This window comes from Falco naumanni, chromosome 1, assembly GCF_017639655.2.
Source record: "Falco naumanni isolate bFalNau1 chromosome 1, bFalNau1.pat, whole genome shotgun sequence".
NCBI classification, from domain to species: Eukaryota; Metazoa; Chordata; class Aves; order Falconiformes; family Falconidae; genus Falco; species Falco naumanni.
Window position 1 is genome coordinate 125873817 of NC_054054.1, and position 18629 is coordinate 125892445.

The window sequence follows — 18629 nt, forward strand, 5'->3', positions numbered from 1 at the left end:
CACGCGTGGTCCCCACACAGACCCCCCTGCGCATCCCCCTGCTACATCCTCATTGTCACGTCCCCTCCAAACCGTCTTCCTGGGAAGGGGCCAGTGCAAAGCCCCCAGCACAGCCCATGAGCCACCCTGTGGGACCCAAACCACCCCCATCCTTGGGGCTCACATGCACCCATGCCTGGAGCACCCACCGATGCGCAGCCCCCCTGCAGCACCTTGTCCCCAAGCACTGGGAGCCAGGACACCTCTGTGGGCATGGGCAGCCCCCCCCCCCCCCCCCCCGCCCCCGGTGGGGACACCCCTGCAGATCCAATTAACAGGCCCTGGTCCCCGCGCCAGTGGAGCTATTAAGAAGCTGAGCATTTGCACACACCTAAGCGGCTGAAAATAGCCCGGAGAAAGGAAATCAATTACCGGGCGAAGCCTGGCCCGCAGTCATTAACCAAATATGAGTAGAGACTTTGTTCTCCGCTGCTCGGCTTCCACGGAGGCTTTTATCCAAGACTGCTCTGATTTGATCTCCTTCCCCCATCACGCCCAGCTGTAAGGGGACGGTAACCCATCTCACCCTCTCGCAGCGGGGGTGCCGCAGCAGGACGAGGGGTGAAGCATGCTGCCCCAGCACCCCACGCAGCCCCCCCAGTTTGAGCAAGGAGGAGATGCCACAAGCCACAGCGGGAGCTCCCAGCTCTGCCACGTCGCGCAAACAAGCAGCTCCTCTTCTTGCGGCCGAGCGGGGCTGCTTTGCCCATCCGCCAGCCCGGAGACGTGCTTTGGGCCGCTGAAGCCAGGACGGAGGTCTGGCCCTGCTCCCGACACAGCCCTTGCTGCTGACTCCACTGTTTGGTTTGTTTGTAAAGACAGAGGTTGACAGGGCAACGTCTGTAGGGAAAAGCACTTCCGAAGCGAGGACTGACCCATGCTTCAAAAAAATGCACTGCTGGAAAACAGCAGCAGTCCCCAGGCTCGGTCAGAAAGTGGCTGTGCCACGCTTGGCCCCGGGGTCAGGGAGGGGACTCCGGAGCCAGAAGCCCCATGCCAGGGGATCGGTGGGCTTGCAGAAGCAGCCGGCCAGCAGAAGGCTTTGGCACCAGATTCATCTGCCAGATGGATGGGCTGCACGTGGGGAACAACAACTTACCCACCCAGCCAGCCAGCCCAGCTCCCACCAGCAGCCTGACCGTGGCAAGGCAGGGCAGGGCACAGCCCCGTGACCAGCCATAACCACGCTACACTCTGCAACTCTGGGCAAGGCACCGGCACCACCGATACGCTCGGCACACCAGGCTGCACGTGCCACCTTGTTCTGGTAGGGCTGCTCCCGGCACGGCGATGCCCCGCGCCCGGGCACAGCCATGCCCCAGCCTTGGCTGGTGCTTGCAGCTCTATTATTGTAGGGTTGCTGAGAAGCGTGGGGCTGACGCTGCTGAATTATTATTAGATTGAGGGGGTGGAGAGGGGCCGGGAAAAGCATCAGCCAAAGGATTTGATCCATCAAACTGAAAGCCAGAAGAGTGCAGAAATCTGTGTCGTTCTTCCAATGCCGCCCAGTAACAGCAACAGCTGGATCGGATTTTGGATATAAGCACATTGGCACGGTCCCCTTTGATTAATATCCTGTATAACGACTAATTAATTCTAGAGGGGATGTGTATTTGAACAGTTACTATGTGATAATGAAATGTCAAGTGAGCATTAAAACACACTTAGCAAAGGTTTAACGACTCCCAGCATCTGAGCCACGCGCCCCAGCACCTCCACTCGTGCCCAGCTGCAGCATTGGGCTGCCGCTCAATAAGTTTTTTAATACACCCCACCACCTCCCCCCACCCCCCCCCCCCCCCAGGTATTTCATCAGCCCCTGTTAACTGTATTATTGGATGTCAATTAGCTCCTCATTGGAAAGGGTTCTGTTTTAACACACATGGCCAGAGCCGTCACCCCTCCGCTTGGCAAAGTGTTTCGGTCAGGGGAATCCAGCAGGCGCTGGCGGCACCGTAAATCGCTGCCTCAATTGGCCCTGCCAGAACAATGAGCCATTTAATAATTAATGCCTACCACTGCACCACTGCCCTGCGCCTGGCAATCGCGGTCGCTTGCCCACACCAACCCCCCCACGTCCCCCTCAAAGCCAGACGAGGCACAGAGAAGGGCAGGAGCCCTCGCAGCGCAAGCATCACAAGCAAAGCCCACCCCGCGCTGCCCATTACCAGCATGGTGCTGCCTCACCGCCGCTCCTGGAGGCTCTGCCCACACGCAGCGATGCAGAACATGAAGCCAGCCAGGCTGGAGCCACAAGCACCAGAAACTCACTCCTGGGCTCCCACTAAGCCTAGCTGCAACCCCTCTGGTGCTCATCAGCTCCCATTAATTATATTATTGAATGGCAATTAGCTCCCCAGGGGAGGGGGCTGTGCTTCACACCTGCTCTGGCAAAAAGCTGGTCCCAGCCGGAGCAGGGATGTGCTCCCAGTGAGCAGCGGCACAGGCTGGGTCCCAGCGGAGAGCTAGGGGTGAACTGCCCCATTTGCCCCCAGGTCTGTGTTTTTCAGAGGGTCTTGGCTCTACGTTTTACATAATTTGGGGACACAGTATGGGCATCAAACATCTGGAGTCCTCAAGGGGCCATAAAGGCTTGACAGGGTCCCGTGTGTGCAGCGTGCTGTGTTCCCTGCATCCCTGGGGGACACGCAGCCCAAAGCATCCCGGTAAGGTGGGAGGGCGTTGGAACAGCCCCAGCCCAGGGGTGCACCCGGAGGCTCAGCCCTGCAAACCTTCTTTTGCTGGGGGGAGGCATGGTGAGCACCACGGCAGCAAAGCCAGCCAGTGTCGGAGATGTAATTACACTTTCCCAGGCTGCGAGCTCCCGGCAAAGAGGATCTGGGCTCTTGGGAAGAGGCAGGAGATCCTTTAGTAGCTGCTGGGCTCCCGCACCAGCTGTGGAGGGATGCGGGAAGAGGGCTGATTTAGTATAGAGAAGATGCATCTCTTGGATGAGAGTCTGTCCAGCGGTAATCTATGTGTAAGGTAATTTCTGAAGGCAGCAGGACTCGACGCAGCCCTTAATAGGGCAATCTCATGTGATAAATTACCAGACCCAACTAATCTGCATGTTAAATTTCTTGTATGAGAAATAAATATCCTCAATTCACCAGAGAAGCGCTTTCCTTCCGAGGATTTCATTAAAGACATCAAGCTGCCTGATTTGCATGTTATGATTCCTCGTATGAGAAGAAGTCAGGCTCTGGAGAGCTCGCAGGAGAGCCCAGCACCGGCGAGATTATGCATGGAAAAACAGAGCTGGCTCTGGAGAGCGTGATGCCAGCGTGCCGGGGCACAGGAGCGGAGTGCGTGGGCAAGCCCCACCGCCCGCCCTGCCGTCACCTTAACGAAGGTCACAACGGGCATCAGAGGGGATGGGGCTTTGCTGTGGGGTCCCCAGGCACAGGATGCAGCTGGAGGCCCATGGGAGGACGTCTCCATGCATCCCACGCCAGCGGCAGGCAACAGAGGCAGCAAGTGGGTGAAGGCAGGCTGGTCCCCAGTCCCCTGCGGTCCCCAAGGATGCTCCCAAGGGGAGATGGCTCCACACACACATAGAGCCAGGCTGGTCCTCAGTCCCTCTGCAGTCCCAGATCACACTTGATCCCCAAGGATGTTCCTGAGGGAGGACGGCTCCACATGCACATGGAGCCAAGCTGGTCCCCAGTCCCCCGGCAGTCCCCAAGGATGCTCCCAAGGTGTCGGCTCCACCTGCATGCAGAGGCACTGCCTTGGCCCTCGCCAGCTTGGGGCCGGGGACTTGCCGAGCCCATTTCCCACCTGCCCTTTGCCACATGCCAACAAGTTGCTCCGGTGGCAAGGTGGCAAGCTGGCGGCTGAATCGCTGCGGGAAGGAAAGGGCAGTCGCCATGGAAACATGCTGCCAAACTGAGAGCAGCTCCTTCCCTTAAAACGCTGCGTGAGCTCATCTGACCATCAGATGAGGGTTATCTGGGGTGGTTCGTGGGGAGCGCAGGGCTGAGGGGATGCAAGCCCCAGCCCAGAGCCCCCAGAAAAATGGGTAAAATGCACAAAGGCAATAGGATGCACAAGAATGCCCTGCTGCAGGCAAGGATTTGGGGAGGAGTAGTGAGGGCAAAATGCTTGGGTGGCACCCTGTCCTGGCCAGGAACTGCGAGGTGATGCCACCAAGCCTCGCCGGCTCCCTAGGCATGCCCCGCGCCCAACCCCCCCACCCCCGAGCACATGGCCCTGCTGCTAAGCACGGTGCATCCCGTCACAGGCCCTGGGGAAGGTCCCTCCTGCCCCCAGAGTGGGGACATGCCAGAGGGCACATGCCAGCCCCGAGCTGGGGGGTACTGGCTGCATCCCACATCCCTCATCCATGCTGCCGATGCACCCACAGCCATTCCTGGCCCCTACACGGACAGGAGCATCCCTGAGCCTCCCCAGCCATTGGTACCAGCCCTCCCCTCTCCAAGGATTACTCTGTTTCTAAACTCGTTAACTTTTAATTACTACCTTCCCACTGCCTGAGCAGGCTGGCTCCGTGCCACCAACATCTCTATTAAAATTCAATTTCTGCCCATCATAACTAATTTTGGTACTTCAGCTTCCTCACCAGCAGCCTTCAATTCCAGGCAAGACATCCAAACCCTCATCTCGACACATTAAATCCCCGTGGAGACCTGGGGACAGGCAGCGCACACCGGGCAGAAGGAGCTGATGCCAGCAGGTTGTGTCCTCACCGCGGAGAGGACGGGTTAAAGCCAGGCAGCGATTTGCATAGCGGCTGTTTGCTTCATTAGCTGCGGCTGGGTTTGTTTGGGTTTTCCCCACGTGTTTGTTTATTTTTTCGCTTCCTTCCTTAATCCTTTCTGGCTGGATGCTGGAGCCAGAGGCGGGGGCTGGGGGCTCCAGGGAAAGGGAGTCACCTTGGCGCAGGGATGCAGAGATGCAGGGCTCCAGAGCTGCTGAGCATCCCAGAGCGGAGACACAAGCGCTGGCCCCTTTCCTACGGAAGGGTAAGCTGAGGCACAGAGCAAACCCAGGAGAGGAAGCCAGGAGTCCCCGTTCTGGGTTTGGATGTGCCCCCCAGGCCCCCCAACCTGTTCCAAGGATGGGGCAGAGCCCAGGGTCGGGGTCCTGATCCCCTTCTCTTGCCTGGGGTGGGTGGCTCTGCCCCAGCCCTGTGCAGCCACCCTGAAGGAGCCCCTGCACGGGCTCTGTGTCCCCCCATGCTGCTGTCCCCACAATCCCATTTAAGGGTTGACATTTTGCATTGTTCCCACTGCAGCCAACATGACTCCTGACAGGCACAAGCTGTGGGAACCGTGGGGCTCAACAGGTCTCTGAGCTTTTGACATGGGGCTAGGGACAAGGGACCTGTCCCACAGGACAGCCAGCACTGGTGCAACCACCCAGCACCAAGCCTGGGGCATCGTGAAGCTGCAGCCACCACGGCTTAGTGGGGGACAGCCCACAGGGTCCCCAAGGATGGCCAATGCTTCGGCACCCAGCATGGCACCGTGCTGGGGCAGGGACCCAGCACCCAGCACAGCACACAGTGGCGGGGAGGGGATGTCACCCAGCCACATTGTCTGTGTTCCTGGCATCCCGGAGCAGCCCCGCGTTGCTACAGCAACACGAAGCCTTTGGATTCAATGCCTTTAAAGGGGGAACGGCTTGTCTCGGGCTGAATTATTGATTAAAACAGAGAGGATGACACACGCACACAGAAGAGACGGCGAGAGGTGCCCAGCTTGATTTAAAGGCGAGCTCTGAGCGGGCTGTGATGCGGGGCCAGCCACTCTGCGGCAGGATTAGTGGGTACCTGGGGCTGGATGCCCGAACCCAGGGCGATCTCTCATGCCACCCCTTCTTGCTCCTTCCCCCAGTCAAGCAGTTCTCGGAGAGCTACAAGCTGGCTGTGATCTGTGGCCCAGTGGTAATCCCGCTTGTGCAAACGCCTCCTTCCCAATGTTGACCTGCTTAAATCCACCGTTTGCTCTCCAAACAGAGGCGGCAGCTCCAGGCATGCTACCCGCTGCCTCCGCGCTGCCTGCCTCCCCGGGGTGGCATCCCCTCGCAGGGGCACTGGTGATGCCTGCTGTGCCGCAGCGGCTGCCGGCAGGGACCGGCGTGCCAGGTGGGATTCACCCTGATGCTCGGCGGCGGTGACTCACCGGTACTCCAGGGAGAACTTGGTCAGCTCCCGGCTGTTGTGCAGCCACTTGAACTCGAGGGGCCAGCTGCCCTCTGCCATGCACGTCAGGACCAGGCGGTTCCCCTCCAGATGGACCTGGCTCCGCACTGGTTCCGTCTTAAAGTATGGGGAGACATCGTCTGCAGAGAGAGGAGAGAGAGGGGGTGAGAGACATGCCTGGCCCCACAGCCTGCCAGCCCCACGGCAGCACGACCACTTCATCACAAGCACAACCATAACCCAGCAGCACACAGACACGTGGGCACGTGGGCAGGGGGATGCTGGTGGCCATCTCCCCGTTCCCCTGTCCCAGCCAGGGTCCCCAGACCTCTCCACTGGCCATTTCCCCCCCCGGAGCCGTTTCACAAGCCTGTCGACAACAGCTTAGCCCATCTAGGGTTTATCTAAGCTGCTTGCTTTGCTTTATTTCTGGCTGCCTTTGTAGCATTTCAGAAGCACTGAGCTTTTAACTCTGGGGTGAAGGGGGCGGAGGGGCTGGGAGCGGAGCGAGACATAAACACTTACTCCTCTCCTGTTTTATTTGCTAAGTAAAACTATAAATCGAAACACACAGCTCCATTTTCTGCTTAACAAATGGAAGCCCTTTTACTTCAAAGACACATTCATATTCCCCAGCAGCTTTCAAGTGCGCTTTCAATCACGGCTTTGGGTTTTTTCTTTGGGGTAGGGCTTTGCTTTCTTGTGTGCGCGAGCTGAATTCCTGCCATGCTCTCCACACCAGCAGCCAGCACCACAGCAGTGCCCCTGCCCGTGGACTCAGCCTGCCCCAGCGCTCCACCACCCTGAAGGGGGGTCACAAGTTTGCGGGGGCTCAGAGGCACCCAAACACTGCCAGACCTGCACCGGGGGTGCCTCCCCTCGCCTGGCTGGCAGGGCCTGGCTCCTGCACACCCTGGGGTGCCCACTTGCTGCATGGAAATATTCATCTAGTTTACACCTGGCTGCCCCGTCCTGCCTGTCCCCAGGGTGGGCACGGTGATGCTAAATGCCAGGCAAGTCATTAGGCAGGGAAGGAGCAGATCACGGTTCCTTAATTTAATCCCCTCCTCTGACCTTTAGCAGTGCTGGCTGGTGTGGGCAGCCCGTATCCCAGTGCCCCTGCCCCAGGTCCAGGCTGCATCCCGGCATCGGGACACCTCACAAAGCAGGTGTGGGTCACGGGGGCCGAGCCCTGGGGCAGCCTGGCTCCCCAGCGAGCCCCAGACACCACGGGGATGGAGGGGTGCCCATGGGCCCCTGGCTGTAGGGTTTGGCACGAAGGGCAGCTGGCTGCCAGCCCAGCCTGCGGCCATGGGGTTCCCCGGTCCTCGTGGCAGCCCTGTGGCGGCTGAGCTGCTGCTTTCGGGATGCCCAAGGAGTGAGCCGCACGTGCTGCTGGGGCTGACCAAGCCGGGCTCATGGGAACATCCAGGGACAGGATCTGTGCTGGTGCACAGCGCGCACCGCCTCTGCACACGTGTGCGCGGGGGTGTGCACATGTGTCCCCAGCACGGCGTGGCAGGAGCTTGACCTGCGATGCTGGGGCTTCGCCCACATTGGGCTGGAGACTTGTGGGATTATAGCAGCACCCGGCTGGGGCCATGGCACAGCAAGACACCAGCTCTGGTGCCAAACACCTCCTGCATTAAACCAGTAAACGAGCCACAGGGCAGACTGGGGGTCCAGCTGGGCTAGATGCAGCCAATGCACCACCGCAGCAAGGAGCCACAGCAACACGGGCTGATCCCCAGGCACCGGCAGTGGTCACGCGTGCATGTGCTGCACCAGAACCCATGGGAGCACAGAGCTGTGCTGCCAGGGCCTGGCTCAGAGGCACTGAGACCCGGCGTGCTCAGTGCCCCCCCTGAGCCCAGAACCCGGATTTTGGGAGGCATTTGAGAGGCCGGGTGCCCCTGGCGCACCTTCCCCTGGGCCCGCACGCCGTTTGCATACATCCTAATTTGATTTTAAGCAGCTAAGGCTCATCTCGCTTTGAAGCGCCCGAGCCATCTGTTCTGCATTAAGGGGTGAAAAACGGTGCAGAGGAGGAGAGGCGGCTCCTAATTCCACTATTGATTGTGCGATCGCTATCCGCCCGCGAAGGTCACCGCAGCTGCCTTGGGCACACCAGCTCCTCCAGTCCCCTGGGAAAGCCCAAACTGCCCCAGCCACAGCAGGGCACAGTGGGGCTGGGGGTACCAGGGACACCAGGTGTCCCTGGTCAGGGACGAAGGTGGCACCAAGCTCTGGCCGCACTCCCCTGGGGTGGCTGCATGTGAAATCCTTGTCATCCTGGCTGGCCAGTGCCTGGCAAGGGCAGCCACCCAGGAGCCCCGTGCCCTGCCAGGGACCCCAGCACTGGGGCCAGGGGCGGCAGGAGGAGAGGAGGAGTCTGGGGAGGAGAACTTGGCTGTTTAGCGCTGACGTCTCTGGAGAGGACTCCAGGAACCAGACAGCCCGCTCCCAGTGTTCACCTGCCTACCAGCTCCCGGGCAGCTGCCCGTGCCAACTTGCACCATCAGCATGATGGGCCATGGCTCGGAGGGGAGAAGGGTGGAGGGCCCTGATGCTGAGCAGCGCTGCGCCCCCTTGCACCCCAGCCCCTCATGCAGCCCTCCTGCCTCAGTTTCCCTCCGCTCCCCAGCACACCAGCAGCGTGCACCATTTCAGCTCTGCTCCCAGCAGGCTGGGGGGACCTCCTCTCTCTCATCATCCCAGTAGCACAACAGGCCGTGGCACCACCAAATCCAGCGTGCAAAGGGGTGCCCACCACCTCACTGCCCCACCGCAGAGCCAGCACGGATGGGGTCTGCAATTCCTCTGGTCCTGGACCCAGTGGAAGGCTTCCTGGTTGGTGCCAGTCATGTGCCCCCCAAATGAAGGGTCATTACTGCTAATTCTGCCTCTCCCCCATCTGTTGTAACTGTTTACACTCCACTTGCTAATTAGAGACTAATTAGTTGGTGCAGAAATTCATCACTTTCCAAACACAGGCAGCAGAGAGAAGCGTCCCCAGGAACATCTGCACATCTGCCAGTGGCACGGGCCAGTGCTGAGCTCCCGGGGCTGCCAGCCAGGTGCCGTGCCATGCCGTTCCAGCTATGCCAGCCCAGCACGGTCCCCTCCATGCAGAAAGGCGCCACCAAACCATGCCATCCCCATCCTGCCCACACCAGCACCAACAGCACTGGTGACGCCAGGGCTGAGCCCCACCAGGGAGCGGTGCTGGGGATGCTGCCTCCAGGCTGAGCCACTCCAGCCAAGCTGCTGGCGGTGATGGATGGGATAAATGGGATGCCAAGAGCTGGCAACAGGGAAGGTGGACAGGAACAGGGATGACCCTGGCTCTCTCCCTCCACTGACAATGACATTTTAATGCCAGGGCCTCACAAGGCACTAATCCTGCCTAATGGGATCACAATCTTTACCCCTGCACTTTATTTACATAAGGGCTGCCGGGAGCTGAGTCTGAGCCTGGTGCATTAGTGCTGCGGAGGGGGCACGGATGTAGGGCAGGGGGCCCCAGTCTGGCCAAAAGAGCAGTAATGGATCCTAATTCCTAGATGTAATGGGCAAGCTGGGAACTAAGCCCCCTTCTCCTCAGCTTCAAATCCCTCTTGATGGGAAGGGACGGGAGACTTAAGCCTGGAGGAATCCTGGAATGCCTGGCAAGGGCAGGGCTCCAACAGGCAGCTGCTGGCGGAGGGGAAGGAGGGTGCAGCCCCCCCACACTCAGCAAACCCCGGTGAGTAGAGACAAGGTGGGGATGGGGGCATGAGGCTAAAATCCACAGCTCCCCCCAGCCACCCATAAAGGATCAGAAGTTCATGGGACACCCAGGTCCTTCTCCCGTCTTTGCTATGGATGCCTCGCACAAGCACCAAGCAGGTGTGGGTCCCCCCCTGCCTGGCACAGGGACCATGGGGACAACATGGTCCCGCTCCCTGCTTGCGTTCAGCCCTTGTTCAGCACAGGGTCACCACCCTGCTGCCCCTTTAGGGACAGGGGGTGACATCCAGCTGCTCGCTAATGGGAAGCTGGTCAGCCCAGTGCCCGTGCCTGCTAATTGACATGAATCAGGGTGAGAAACACGGGCATGCGCAGGGCAGCCCCAACCCAGCTGATGCCCACCAGTGCCAGTGGGATGCCCTGAGTCCAGCTCGTCTGCCCTGTGGGCTCCAAGAACCCAGCAGAGCCCAACCGACACTGGGTACCAGTACCCAGTGCCGTGCTCGCCGCCTCGGCCACCAAGCACCAACATCTGCCTCAAAGAAAATAACACGATCGCCTCCCTCCCTTCCCACTGGCCCCACTTTGCTCTGGGCAGGATGCGGCCAGTGCGAAGGGGCAGCCCTGGGAAGGGACTGCTCCGCTACCTGCACCCCACCTCAAGGGTCCCCTATCCCTCTCTGGGCATCACTGCCCCGAAAGCAGGATGGCAGTGCCCTGGGAGGGCTGGCACGGCCGCCTGGCACTGCCACTGAGCAGCCTGTGCTCCCGCTCCGGCCCCCCGCACTCCCCCCAGCATGGGGAGATGGAGCTAAATCTCTCCTGCATCAGACTATCGCTGGCGCTCCGCAGCACGAAGAGATTAAAAAACAATAAAGAGAAAGCGAAACCCTCCGCTATAATTACCAGCCTTTAGCCGCCAGCAGAGGCAGGGAAGGAGGGAGGGAAGGAAAAAGGGGGAAAAAGAAACAGAGAAGAAGAAATCCACTAAAATTTTAATAGGAACCACTGCATTTAATTTAACGACACATTTTTTCAATTACCAGAATAATTGTTTTATTCATAAAACGAGTTTCAATAAGAGGGTAATTTTCCTTTGTTTTTATTATTCATTTGTGTAACATATTCGCGGCACAGTTCCCCGGCGCCATAGCAGCCACACTGCATCTGGGGGATGGGGGGAGGTGTGTGTGGGGGGGCTCTGACAACGCGGCAGGGAAGGGGTTAACGTCGTCGGGGTGCCCCATGGCCCCCAACACAGCACCCAAGGGGGACCACGATGTCCCCGAGCACCCTGGTGGGGTCACAGCCCTGGCTGGGTGCAATGAGGGATCGTGCCGGGGGACCCATCCTGGCCAAGCTACGCTGTCCCTGGGGACAAATCACATCTCCTCCACGGCCACCCCAGCTGGGTGGCCCCGTGCCCAGGGACCTGCCTGCGGACAGGCAAAGCCCCGGGGCCATGCCACTGCCTGAGGAGCCATCCCCTTGGCTAAGTTACATCTTCTACTTGTCAGATGCCAGTGTGCGGTTGGGAGGCATCAATTTTTCAGCAGCTGTTGGTAAAGTCATCGGGCTAATGAAATGGCACATGTCCCTGCAGGCATCAAGGGCACGGCCCTGCTGCGGGGACAGGAGCCGCTGGAATGCCCTGGCACAGCCCCCGGTGCTCCCGGTGTCCCCACCATGGTCCCCTCCTGGGGCGGTGACAGGGGCCGCGCAGGGCGGGTGGCCGGCAGGTGCTGGGGGATTAGCAGCGCTCTCCACTGCTGCCAGAGCCATTAGTATTCCTGAGATGAGGCTTCATCCCCTTAATAAAAAGCAAACACAGAACTGAAATGACGAATGCTCCCAGCACCTGGGGAGCTGTGGAGCACAACAGGCTGCCGAGCAGGGACCCAGGCATCCGCTGGGTGCCAAGGATGAAGCCAAGATGGTGTGGGCATCCTCACCGAGCCCTGCTCACCCTCCTCCCAAAACCTGAGCAGGCATGAAGCAACCTGAGCTGCTAACCCCCAAGCACAGCCCCCTAAAACTCATCACACGTGCGGTCCCCATTTGCCAGCACCCATCTGCTCCCCTGGCAGCCCCCAGCCATGCCAGCTTCACCTGGCACAGCAAGGCCAGTGCTGGAGCCATGCGCTGGTGCCCACACCGCTCCAGCAGAACACATCCCCTTCAATCCATCATCTCTCCTGTAGTGACCCAACGCCACCTTCAAATTTAGGGAACAGGTGGCAGAAAAAGCACCAAACCCAGCCACACGGTGATGGAGAAGCACTAGCAGGAGTGGAGATCGCAGCACCCATGCAGCACTTCACCCACCGGGACATCAGAGCCCCAAGCATGGCTGTGCCATGACACCCCGCTGGCACAGGGCTCTCAGCAGAGCCCAGCTTTCATCTCACCACCTGGCAAACGCAGGCTTGTCAGCAAAACCCACCAGCAAACGATTTTGGTGCCCTGTGGCAGTGTGCCGAGGTGGCATGGCAAAGTGCTCACACAAACATCCCCGGCAAAGCATGGCCCTGCGGGAGAAGCCATGTGTGAGAGAGGCGCAGCATGGCACGGCACAGCATGGCACGGCACAGCTCAAACAGGGGATGAAAGGCAGCGCTGCTGTGGCAGATGCAGCAGGGCAAGACACTCTTCCTGCAGCACAAGCCCCGCTCTGCTGGGACCCCCAGCCCCGCTCCTGGGGAGGGGTCCCGCTGCACCCCCCGAAGCAGCATAGCTATGAGCGGAGCAGCGACCCAGCTGAGGGATTCCCTTCCCACCTGCACCAGGCCTGGGTGGCCCCAGGAGCACGGGTGTCCCCATGTCCCCTGGTGCTGCGGGGAAGGGACAGCCAGGGAGGCTCCAGCTCGCACAGGGCTGGCAGCGAGGCAGGACGGCTCCATCCTCCCCAGCCCACCACCCACTGAAGCCAATATCCACCCCAGCATCGGCCCTCAGTCCTGATCCCAGTGGAAAGGACTGGCCCAGGAGCACAGGGTAAACCACAGGGGACACCCTAGTCATCCCGTGTTCCCCCCAGGCTGGGCTGGTGGCCATGGGGTGTGACGGCGTGGCCCCGGTCCCCACTGGCACATGGAGCAGTGCCAAAGGCACCCAGCGTGATCCTTCCCATCTCAGCCCTACAGATCAGCCAGGTCACCCCATGCACCCCCATCCATGGTGTGTCTTTTAATGTGTTGTTTTCTTCTTTTTACTAAGAAAAAGACTTATAATTGCAGGTGTGTCCATTAATTCTCACAACTTATTTTGTTCCCTTCCTTCCCTGCTTTTCCCCTCCCTCCCCTTCCTCCCCCTACTGAGACCAAGAGCTTTAAAACTCTCCTTCTGGCTATTAATTAAAAGCAACCTCTCCACTATCGTGAATGTACTTGCCATAAATTAACAGCGGCCTTCTTAATCAAATCTTATCTCCTCTCCAAGCGCCCGGCATGCAGTGCTGGGGTTGGTATCCCAGTCCGCCCGGCCGTGAAATGCAATTTCCAATGCTCCGGTGGACTTGGCAGCTCTGCTCCATCTCCTCCTCCCTGCCCGTACCTGCGCCGGCCCAGCAGCAGCACCTGGGCCAGGAGGGAGGCAGAGGGGCCCGGCACACTAACCACAGAGGTGGCTCCCAAAAGACACGCTCCATTTCTCAGCCATTTACCGCATTTAGCTGCAGCCCCCGCGGATGGCACTCGCCTTCCTGCATTATTTAGAGGGCGCAGCCCGAGCCAGGGGGTTCAGTACTTGCCGGCGGCATGAGGCTGCAAGAGCAATCGTGGGAAATCCTCCTGCCAGAGCTGGAGGCATGGAAAGGCAGCAGGGCAACAGCACAGCGTCTCTGGGGATCAGTCAAGAATGATGCTCTTGGACCTGCAAGCTCATGGTGCGCCAGTTGCCATGGCATGCTGGAGAGCATCATCCCCCGGTCCCCGCAGCACAGTCCTCAGCCTGGCCCCCCATCCCTGTCCCACCAGGTTTCCCTTCTCTCTGTCCACACGGTGCCCTCCCACCGCACCCCAAAGGCAGATGCAACCCCCGGATGACGCTGAGAACCCACCCATCGAGGCTGTGCCACCCCAGGGCAGCCCCTGCCCCATGCAAGTCACCATCCATCCCATCCACAGCTCCGATCAGTGCCCGGGAGCCCCACCGGGCTGCAGCAGACCTCAACCCCAGGTGTCCCCTCCAGCCCTGCCCGAGCTGCAGCAGTTTCCATGGAGTTCCCAGGCACCAAAGGTGGTGACAGAGTGGGACCCGAAAATGTCCTACGGCTGCTGCTTCTCCACACTGGGGCTGCTCTTTCCAGCCCTCTCCCTTGCCACTCGGAAAACCCTGCGCTGGCTGGGATTTTCCTGCTTGGCAGAAGCAGCCCTGCCTCCCTGATGGTCTGAGACAGGCACGGGGGGCTTCGGCTCCGTCCCTCCCACAGCACCACAGGCCAAGCCAAGCCCTGAGTAGCCAGGAGATGACGGGGGCTGCAGCTGGGAGCGACGCCAAAAAGGAGCTGCTTCTCAGAAAGCAATTGCGGAGCTGAGCTAAGAGGGTTTTTAGCCGAGGCAGAACAGCCTGGAGAGCCTCCCTCGCTCGGCCCCAATCACGCCGAGATCACAGGAATAAAACCACCTTTGTTGCACACAAGAGGGGCCGCGGCCCCGCGCTGTTGGCAGGTTGGAGCGGGGGTGCACCGCCGGCATTCAGAGGACACAGGAGCATCTCGCAGCAGCCACATCCCTCCAGCAGCAAATCCCGGAGCTGTGCCAGGCACTGCGCCCATCCTGCCCACGACTGGTGCGCAGCCCTCGGGGGAAGAAATGGAGCAGGGTGGTGTAACCGAGAGGCTCTCGGCTGCACTGACACCCAGTGCCCTCCAGCCACCTGCCACCAGCACACACCCCGCAACGACCTTGCTGCCGAAACGCATCCGTCTTTGCTCCGATGCCTCACACTGAGCCCATCAGACTGCTCACAGCACGGGGATCTGCTGCTGTGCCATGGCAAAGGGGAACGGGCAGCAGGAGGGCTGCCAGCCAAGGACACGCTGGCCCTGGGGCGATGGCTCGTGCCTACCCAGAGAGACATGGGTGGAGGCGGGCATCTTTTCCTTTCCATCTGACCCTCTGAAGTTTTGTGCAATTGCTTTAGCAATTTCCTTGCAGATGAAAAAGGTCTTCTTGGTGCTGGGGGAGCCCTCGGGACATGGGGCCACCTCCCAGCCATGGTGCAAGCAGATACGCACGTCACCCACACCACAGGAGGGATGGAGGGATCTGGTACAGGACGGGAGCTGGACCCTGTGCTGCCGCCCCAGCGAGGAGCTGGGCTGGACCCAGCAGAGCACACGGCACTGCTGCCGCTGCCCCACTCCCCTGTGCCTCCCTCGGAGGAGATTTGGCGTTTCTTACATGCCGTAAGCTGATTGCAGAGGTGTGTTAACTGGATTAGGTGCAAGGCTGAGAGACGCGGCTTGGAGGAGCTGCTCAGCAGAGCACGGCTGCTGCCCGTGTGACACCCGCAGGATTTGCAGAGCCGGCTTTTAAACTGATTTTCTTCCCTTAAGCCTTTGGAAAGGTGAAGCTGCAGGAGGGTCGTGGGCTCTGCCACCTCCTCTCCCCTCAGAAAAATCGTGCGGAGCCCCAGCGTGGGCTGGCAGCAGGATCACGTCCCCCCATCGGTCCCCACAGCCACACCTGACCTCAGCGCTGGCAGCGAGAAGGGTGACACCACACCGGGCAGCAGTGGCCCAGCTGGGCACCCGCAGTGCCCTGGGGAGCAGCATGGTGACCCCAAGCCCCTGCATGGCCCCCTCGGCACCCACCCACAGCGATAATCCCCGCTGGCAGCAGGCACTGGGTCGGGGCTCTCGGTGACAGCCCTGTAGTTAATGCAAGGTGACCACTGCAGGGTGCAGCCAAGGGGGGTCCGCAGCCTCAGCGCCCCCCTTCCTGGCTGCAGCCAGACCAGGGGAGCTGCCCAAATCCCCCTGCACAGACCCAGCATGGGGCAAAGGGGATGCCGATGGGGACTGCAGCAATCCCAGGATGCAAAAGCAGCCCAGCAAGTGATGCCCCCCGCCTCCTCACATGGTCCCCAGCACAGCACCGGTGTCACCTGTGAACTGCACAGCAGTTTTGCCGGTGTCACACTTCATCCATCTCCACTGGAGCTCTGCCACGGTGCTTCCCAGCCTCGGGGTGGGGGAAGAGGCAGCCAGTGCATTTTCCATGGCCAGCCGTGCTTCACAAAGCCCAGGTAAGGACCGGGAGCCCCAAACCCAGCCAAGGTGGCCCCGCCATGGGACACAGCCGGTTCTGCCATGGCACAGCCAGCCCGAGCCAGGATCCAGCCCGGTGCACCCAGAGGCTCCGAGCAGGGCTGGTGCTGCCTACCAGGGCCAGAGCATCCCCCAAGACAGACAGATGGACGGACAGACACCCTCCCCCCACACTGCCTCCCGCCAGGCCAACGGACACCCTGATGGCACTCCCATCCCTCCTTCCTCCTCCCATCTCCTCTTCCTCTTCCCGCATCTGTCTCCAGGCCCATACTTATTTATTTATTTGTTAATTAACTGCTGTTTCCATAACAAACGTTCCAGCTTCTCCCAGCCTCCAACAGCCCTGGGGCTGGATTGTTAACTAGGATTTTAATTTGTTAATTAAAAGCAGGATGGCTCCATAACAAGCTCCTCTTCCGCAGCCAGGCTCTCAGAGGGCTCAGTGGGCCGTTGGCTGAGCTGGCAGCCTGGCCATGCCTGGCTGACCCCCCCCAGGGATGGGGTGCATGGGGAGGGGTGAGCACAACACCCCCAGGACAAGGGGCATTTGCAAAAGGGACATCAAGATCAGCAGCACTGCAGTGCCTGCTCAGGACCTCTCCTCTCCCACCAGCAGTGCTGGAGATGATGCTACCTCCCCTTTGTGGCCTCATCCAGGCAATCCCTTCCCCAAACACCATGCGACCCCCAGCACACGTCCTCAGCCATCAGAGGGTCCTAAACCTGGAGATCGACCCCGCTCTTCTCACTGCAGCAGAGCTGGGGCTGTGCCAGCATCACCCCCTCTCAGCTTCCACGCTTCTGCACAAGGACCACAGCCCAGGGCAGCCCTCAGCACCCAGCCCCTGTGGTTCTGGGGACCCAGCCTAGATGCACTCCAGTGCCAACGTGGGCCAGGTAAGGCTTGAGATGCTCCTGGAGCCAAGAGAGACATCAGCCCTGGCTGAGGAACAGCATCTCATTCAGCCCCGTGGCAAAGCTGTGGCTGGGAACAGAGCAGGGCTGTGTGCCTGCCCGTCCCTGCCTGCCCTCACACACCCAGCCCCTCTGCCCGCCCCAGCTGGAAAAAATATTTCCCCTCTTGGGAAACCCCAAACAGATGCACACACGGCACTGTGGTATGTTCCCAGCCCCTGAGCCCGAGGGGGGGGTGGTGACAAGCAGAGCTTTGTGCTCTGAAGCACCACGTGGCCCCTACGGACCCCCATGGCTGGTCTTGAGCACATGGACCCCAGAAGTCTGGCCCCAAACCAAGGCACAGACCCCAGCACAGAGGTCCCAACCCAAACCCAAATGCATGGAGCTGCAAGGGACCTGCAGCAAAGTGGCCATGCAGATGCTCCTGGGAGGACAGGAGCCCACTCCAGCCTGGGGGGCACGTCCCTAGGACTGCCCAGCTGTGGGTGGCACAGGCAGGCATCACCACGGGCTGCACCGAGCCGGTCCCGCTGCTGAGCATGTCCCCAGGCAGGACACAGCCCTGTCCCCAGCTGGGGACGTTTAACAAGCTCCAGGCTCCAGCTGAAACTCCTTCTCCAGCAAACTCCTTCCGATGCCATAAATCCTCCCGACCCCGCGATTACGCAGCTCCGCTGTATCTGGGTCACTGCTGTGAGTCACGGACACCCAGAGAGTGACTCAACGCAATTAGAGGGGCCAGATCCTGAGGCTGATTTCCCCAGGAGAGGCTCCAAAATGGTGAGGAGGGGAAGGATGGACAGACAGACATCACCTCCAGACCCCCTAAAAGCTGCCAGCCAGACGCTTTCCGGGCAGGAGAGGGGGTGAACACACATCCCCCTCCCTGCAGCCTCACAGGGGTGGAGGGGCCATCCCCATCCCCAAAGGCTTCACAGCCAGGACCGGAGCATCCCCACAAGGGTTTGGCAGGAACAGGCTCCACACCCAGCTGCCAAGGTGGTCCCAGCACTGGGTGGGATGGATGGCACACAAGCCTGGTGCAGTGCAGCACAGCCCAGGGCTGGATTTGGCCCCACGGAGAATGTCGAGTGTATCCTCCAGGTATTCCTGGAAGGCAACCACAGGCCTGGGCTGCGGTGGCTCCTGGGTCCACCATGGCCAAGGAGTGGTGGGAAGCAAAGCCACTGCCAGACCTGCCCCGCGGTACCCCGACAGCACCTGGGATGTCACTCTTGCAAGGGGCATTCATCCCCCCCTTGCCATCCCTGAGCTTCTGCTGACCCCTGCACCCCCCAGCAGGATGCTCAGCTCAGCCCTCGCAGCCAGCCAGCTGCTTTCCAGGCTCGCCACGAGAATCTCAACAAGGCGGCATTTCCCAACCGAAGAATACAGCGGGGAAAGAAAAACAGAAGACAGAAACCACAAGAAAAACCCCACTCAGCCTTTCCCATGGTGCTGACGCAATTAAGTCGCCAGCCCCGGGGGATGGAAAACACTTTG

General features: G+C 60.3%; 1 protein-coding gene across 2 annotated transcripts in view; it reads right to left on the minus strand.

Moving 5' to 3' along the window:
• SDK2 (sidekick cell adhesion molecule 2) overlaps positions 1-18629 on the minus strand; it is a 50681-nt gene that overhangs the window by 23135 nt on the left and 8917 nt on the right. For both annotated transcript variants that reach the window (XM_040582102.1, XM_040582103.1), the window contains exon 2: positions 6186-6345. In XM_040582102.1, coding sequence (XP_040438036.1) covers positions 6186-6345 — 160 coding nt within the window. The remainder of the gene's footprint in view (positions 1-6185; positions 6346-18629) is intronic.